Raw genomic sequence first — 6,855 nt, forward strand, 5'->3', positions numbered from 1 at the left:
AAGGAAACACACACACACACACACACACACACACACACACACATAGATGTTACACATAGTTAAAGCAGCATGTCTAACCTTGGAGTTGATGACAACACATGGAGTCGCAAGGCTTAAAAAAGTGGAACTTACTTAGTGTTTACGCTAGCAACTGAGCTAACGCTAGCCTATGTTTTATTTCTGCAACCAATCTGCAGACTGGTAAGACTGAGAAAATGGTATATGAGGATAAAAACATTGTGTGGTTAATAGTATGAGTAGTTATTTTTCCTTGACATAAATAAGACTGATGGCAGGTGTTTCTCCAAGTTCAGCTCTGCTTCTGTTTGGTATCAAAATTATTCTCTGAGTTGGCTGGGAGCACAGGCTGACTTACAGCCCAGCAGAAGGAGAGAAAGCAGCGCTGCCAAGAGACTTCTGCATCCAGGCAAATATTTAATGCTGGGCCTGATTCATAGCTAATGAGTCAAGTTCATAAAACTGTCTGCCCTGCAAGTGAGCAGTAAACACATATTCCATTCCTAGCTGTAATTAAGCTTTCATTACATTTTGTTATTTATTGGTACAAGCATCTCCTCAGGATGTCAAACTATATGTGCTCATGGGAGAAAAGAAGCTTGAAGTCAGATACCTGACAGTGCAGTATATATCTCCGCTTTAAAAGTTCTAACAGAATATTGCTTGTTACAGTAGATTTCTTTCCTAAAGGAGGGGGGTGATAATTGTCTCTTCTTCATCAGACTTAATATGTGATAACATATGATAAGCACCTCACTACTTTGTCAAGCACTTATTTGCCAAATTAATATTTAGCAATAGTGAAGTAGTAATTGTATAAGAGTTAGTACAAGTAGTGTTACTTCTCTTGCAGCTGTCGTTGGTCTGCTGTATCCCTGCATTGACAGCCACCTGGGGGAACCACACAAATTCAAGAGAGAATGGGCCAGCGTAATGCGATGTATAGCAGTTTTTGTTGGCATTAACCATGCAAGTGCTGTATCCTTGAAATAGTTTATGTTGTTGCTCCATGTGCTTAGTCTGTTGTCATGAAAACAGTCTCTCCCATTCACATCTGGGAGAATTACGAAGGTAAGGATGGTACTACTGGCAGAGAGGTAAACTTCTGAGAGACCTGCAGCACACTGCAGTACTTACTTTAAGATAAATAACACATTTCACTTAAAAGTATTGGGGGGGGGTGTTCTGGGGTGGGAAAAGACACATCATAGTATGTCCGATTTAACTGCAAGCATAACAGTACAAGTTGTGTTATTTTAATCCATATTGTCTACATCTAATAGTTAACACAATTAACTGGCAACATACACTGAACTTCTCAGTAAGAGTGTTATTTGTGTAAGATAATGATGGTTTGAGCAGAAAACCTAAATCAGCAAGGATAACTAGGTCACTTCAGGTAAAAGTCCATGAAAGTTAAATATATTACAATATAGTATCTTCTTTAGATGCTCAATGTAATAAAAAAATGTCTTTTGCACTCACAGTCCAGTCAAATTCAACAAGTGCTATGATTGTTTGGCAGGTCTAACAACCAGATCGTTAACATACTGTAGTTAGAGATACAGAACCATGCTCACTTTCAGTTTGAGTTCTCCCTTGTTCAGTATCAGCAGCAGCATGTCTGCAGACTTAAAAGCATTATCCTTAACATCCTTCTCCAGAAACTAGATTTTGCAAACAACGTCCAGCTGTCCCTGACTCTAGCAGCCTTATCACTGGGTCTTTGGTGGACATTTGATCGTTCAAGAAGTGGTCTCGGACTTGGAATTACAATAGCCTTTGTAGCAACTCTGATAACCCAGTTTCTTGTATATAATGGTGTTTATCAGTAAGTTATGCTTTTAAAATATTCTTTCTACTGTCATGTCCTCCTGACTGAAAACAGGGTTGCACAGGCACTGGAAGTTAGTAATTAGTGCATACACCATGTTCTTATCGTAAGACATTTTGTTTGTCCTGGCAGCTAATTGTCCACTTGTTCCAGTTGATCAGATTGAGAACTGGGGGTGGAAGGTGGGGAACAGACAAATTGGTATGTATGTTAAAATAGTAACAGCTCAGCAAACTGAACTTCTACTGACTTGGTATATCACAGAATCATATCACAGAATAGTTTGGGTTGGAAGGGACCTTAAAGACTAATTCCAACCCCCTTGCCATGGGCAGGGACACCTTCCACTAGACCAGGTTGCTCAAAGCCTCATGCAGCCTGGCCTTGAACACTTAGTCTTATTAACTGGCTCTCAGGAGGGAGAATTTCCAAACTTTGCTGGTTAGGTTTAGAAACTCATTAAATTAACAGTCTTAATTTGGTCTCCCTATTCCTTCCGTGTTACTGTTGGGGTTTTTTTATCTGGGCCTGGGGAGAAAATTCTATATCATCTTCTTAATGGTATGTACAGTGATGATAATAACTTGTTTATAACTTAGTTCCATTTCTTTACTAGGTATACATCCCCAGATTTTCTTTACATCCGTTCTTGGCTTCCATGTATATTTTTCTCAGGAGGTGTGACTGTAGGAAACATAGGACGCCAACTGGCTATGGTAATTACTCTATAATTAGCATTTCCTTTAATAATCCAAATACCTTCTATTGTTCTTAGTCCAAGAACAAACTATTGCTTTAAGGGTATGACTCACAAATTGGCAGAGATAAATAGATATCTTCCCAAGAGTTGAATTGTAAGTGTACAACCTGTGTTGCCAGTAGAGTAGGAATTGTCTTAGTAAGTGTTTGAGTATCTTCTGTACTTAACTTTTTCCAGCAGCAGCCTAAATAAGACTAGAATGAGTACTCCACTTCTGCTGAGAATCTCAGTCACTCCTGCTCCATCCGTATTTTGAATTAACATCTAAGGTAGCTAGAAAACTGAGGCACAGATGGGCTTTCTCTAATTATTTATGCAGTAAAGCATTTTTGTTATGTAGATGAAAGGAAACATCCCTGTATGGCATTAAAGTCCACCACTCTTATCAATTATGCTCTTTCTGATCTCTCAAGAGCTAGTTCAAGTATCACTCAATATATGGGATAATATAGTATAAATTACTATCTCATTTGTTAGGTTCTTAAGTATTTTTTTTTCCTTGTAGCATACTTGAAAGTAAACCTGGGTGTATGCTTGCACTTCAGCCTAAGGCTTGGTTGTTAAAAGTGTTCTGACACTGATGCATAGTAATAATACTGTATTGATTTAACATCTGTCATCTTTGCTACATAAGTCCTTTATCCTGGAAAACATCCTTTAAGTATTTAACTGCTGTGGTTTAGGTGCCTTTAATTTTTACTGAAGGAAAAGTATTTGTAGACTTAGAAGTTCCCGAAATACTAGTCTCTGAACTCTTTAGTAAGGGGGAGAGATGCTTTTTGGGGCTGAACAACAAATGAGTAAAAAGCTAAGTCTGGAGCTAGCAGTCTTTCCTGAAACAGGCTTTCTGTCTCTTCTGCCTAGCCTTGCTAACTCGGTGGATGGATGTTAATGTACTTCTAATGTGGATAGTCTTAACTTGATGCTGCAGATCGACAGGCTTGCTTACAAGCTGGGGAAGAGAGCCATGTTGCTTGGCCACCACTGGCTAACACTGAAGATCAATTTCTTTAGTATTGATTTTCAGTTACACTAAATTAAGAGTAACCTCTTGTAGAAAAGGCTGGGGTTTTTGGTTTTTTTTAAAAAAAAAAAGAGAGAATGGGCAAATCTAGTCCTGTTCTTGAGGGTTTTCTTTCATGCTGACTCGATACCAAGTTACAGATCTCCTGGGACAATGGTCACAATCTTAACTTCACAGTCCGTTTTGGTTTGCTTTGGTTCTTTAAAAAACAAGCTCACTACTCCCCCTTCAAATCCCAGTGGTGCGTAATCTCTGCATGCGCTTTTTCATAGGACTACATATATTGGGGGGTAAAAGAGGGTGTAATTTCTCTTTTTAAATTTGCCACTCACATCAAGTAAAAAGATATATTAGTGTACAGTTTTATTTAAGCTTTGCTATTGCAAGCAGAGTTTCAGAATAAAAATTTAGTCAGTTATCTGCTACAGTTCTGTATTTCACATTGTCATACACAGTACTTTCAGTTGCTCTGCTTCTTATGTTAGAAAGCAAAGGAAGTGATCCTTAAAGAGCTAAAATAAACTTAGGCACATAAGCACATAGGATTCTTTTTTTCCTTTGACTTCTTTTCACCTGGCATCTCACCTGAATGTAACTAAAATCAGACTGACTCCTACCTGCAACTTATCTGTCAATCTTGTCATCTTCCTTATAAAGAAAGAGAGAAGTTGACAAGGCAAATTATCCTGGTTATCTAGAAGCATCGGCTCATGTGGTTTACCTTACCATTACTTCATCTGGAAAAACTTGGAGAAGCCCAACATTTTCATAGGGACACTTCTGCGAATCACTATGAAGCATTCCGTGCTGAAAGTCAAAGAATTCCACTTCTAAAATAGAATGGTAGCATGCAGTCAACTAGGTCTTTCTTCTATAGAGATGACCCAAAAGTCTGTCTGTTTTGTTAGCCATTGTGAATGTGTCAAGAAGATGGAATGTTGCACTTTTTAAACTAAGCCTGAATAAAACTGTTATTTTTGTTGTGTATTCTCCTGCAAACAGCTCCCTGAGCTGTTTGTCTACATGTGACAATTGCAGATCAAACAGCAGATATTTTCTGGCCAGGTCTAGAGTAGAACACAGCACCTGTGGAAGTTGCTCTAGTGGAGTAAAGTTGCCTCACTTCCTCCTCAGCTGCTGTCTAGCTTTTGCAGTTAGAAAAAGAATTAGATTAAGCAGAATGAGAAGTGTCCCTGTGACATCTATTCCCATCCTGAGAAATGCTATCTGGAAGATGGCTTACTGCTTTTCAGCACTGGATTTCAAGTGAGCTTACTTGCAGTAACTGCCATCAGCTCTCACTGCTCATTCTGACACCTTAAGTTGTCAGTCAGTGCTCATCAGCTGGGTTAAATGGATGGCAACAGTTCATTTTGAGTTGTAACCATTACTCTCAGCATCTGGCAAACTAGGGTGCTATTCAAAACTTAGACCTCAGAAATACTTAGCGTTTGATACTGCTAGGAGCTGTAGAACTGTGAACGCATTCAGTGCTTGCAAATGTATTTGCATTTTGACTCTAGAATGAGAACATATAATAAGCTTTGTTTTAAAGAAAAGTTGATTAAATTTCTTACACTGACATACTGTAGGGTTTCATATTAGAAAAGGGACTTAGGAAATTAGTAAGCCTATCTGATACCAGACTTTGATCGGAAAATAAAGCAACATATGCTTGAAGGCAGTTTGAAAGAGGGCTGTTAAAAAAAACTGAATTAATGTCCATTTTCAGCCTAACTAAAGTTAGTTGACTATTTGATCATTGAAAATACTGCAAAATGTAGGCACTTATCAGAAGGCATTAATATATAACATCTGTTTGATTTCTTCTTTTTATCCATAGGGTATTCCAGAGAAACCACACAATGACTAAGTCTTCGAAGAAGAGAGCATGGTGCCAGTGTGAAAGCAACATTGCGAAGATATGTTCCTGTTTTAAATTTATGGGCTCACTGCACAAATGACTTGTGGGGAAAAAAAAAATTAATCCACTTTTAGAATAGCCAAGTGAAATTAACTGCTTATCTTGAAATCTTACCCTGATTTACCGCATAAGCGTTTGCATACGGCTGTTCTCTGGAAGAGTTTTAACACCGAGTTGCATACAACTGTTCAGGCTAAGTGGCAGTTTTCCAAGTATAAGATTCCAGTGTAAGTTATTGAATCAGCTGCCGTATTTTAAAGCCTTGAAACTGAAATTTAATTACAAGCTCTTGTATCAGTGCCCAAAGGAAGTAGATCGATGGTGCTTAACAATGATGAAGTATGGTTTAATAGGAATAGTATTTATCCAAATCTTTGAAAATAGGGTTATTTAAAAATAAGAGTGATCAAAACAGATTAAAGGCATTGCACTAATGCTTTTAGGAGTCTTATGAAGGAATCATGCCCTTACTTGTAATGCTGCATTACGTTTCTGTCTTTGGTGGAGAGGGTTGGAGGGACAAAAAGTTGGAAGTCACTTAGTCTGGAATTTCTAAACTACTTCAGTATGATAGGTGAACACTAGAGACAATCTTGTTCAAACATGAACTATATCAAGAAATTCTGGCTGGAAATCTCATTACTTCTGAAGCTTGCAAGTTAGATTTGCAAGAATCAAGTTTGGCCCCAATTCAGTAAGAAATTTAAGTGTGTGTGAGTATTCTTGCTTAATATTAGACATATGCTTCAGTATCTCACTGAATGAGGTCTTGGATATCTTAAATGCTGGTGTCACTACAAAATGTGCATTGCAGGTCATTGGTTGGCCACTGAGTATGTGCCCCCAAATCCTTAGATTCATAGTTTCCTCCTAGAGGTATCCTTGTTCCTCTTTTTGAGTCAGGGTTTTGACTGAAATGGTTGGAAATGGAAGTGGTCCTAAAATGTGATTCAGACTGTATGTGAAGAATAGCGAACAGCTTGTTTTCTTAGTTCAGTTTCTGAAGGAGATCATTACTTGTTTTTTCAGAACCCTATTGAACTTGCAATCTGTGATTGCCTTCTTAAAAAAAGAAAAGAAAAAAGTGCTTATGTCACTACATAAAACATTCGGTGTTTCTTAATACTTAGTTCTGGTGAGCACAACGTATTCATTTGATAGCTTAGACCACAGGAGACCTAAGTAGCAAGTATTAGGTCTTAAAAGTTGAAGTGCAATGTACAGTAAATCTGAGCCTCATGTTCTCTTCAATATCGATCATTTCTAATGAGAGATTAAAGAGAAGAGGGTTCTGA

General features: G+C 38.0%; 1 protein-coding gene across 1 annotated transcript; it reads left to right on the forward strand.

The window, feature by feature from the left end:
* Nucleotides 1–854: 854 nt before the first annotated feature.
* Nucleotides 855–5,578, forward strand: LOC104404736 (insulin-induced gene 1 protein; the record flags this gene model as incomplete). Its single annotated transcript, XM_010013254.1, has 4 exons — nucleotides 855–996; nucleotides 1,683–1,849; nucleotides 2,469–2,568; nucleotides 5,480–5,578. Coding segments are annotated over 4 exons (439 nt in total), but the record flags the coding sequence as incomplete, so codon positions are not given.
* Between the last annotated feature and the right edge of the window lie 1,277 nt (nucleotides 5,579–6,855).

Source organism: Nestor notabilis, unplaced genomic scaffold, assembly GCF_000696875.1.
Source record: "Nestor notabilis isolate BGI_N333 unplaced genomic scaffold, ASM69687v1 scaffold4014, whole genome shotgun sequence".
NCBI lineage: Eukaryota > Metazoa > Chordata > Aves > Psittaciformes > Psittacidae > Nestor > Nestor notabilis.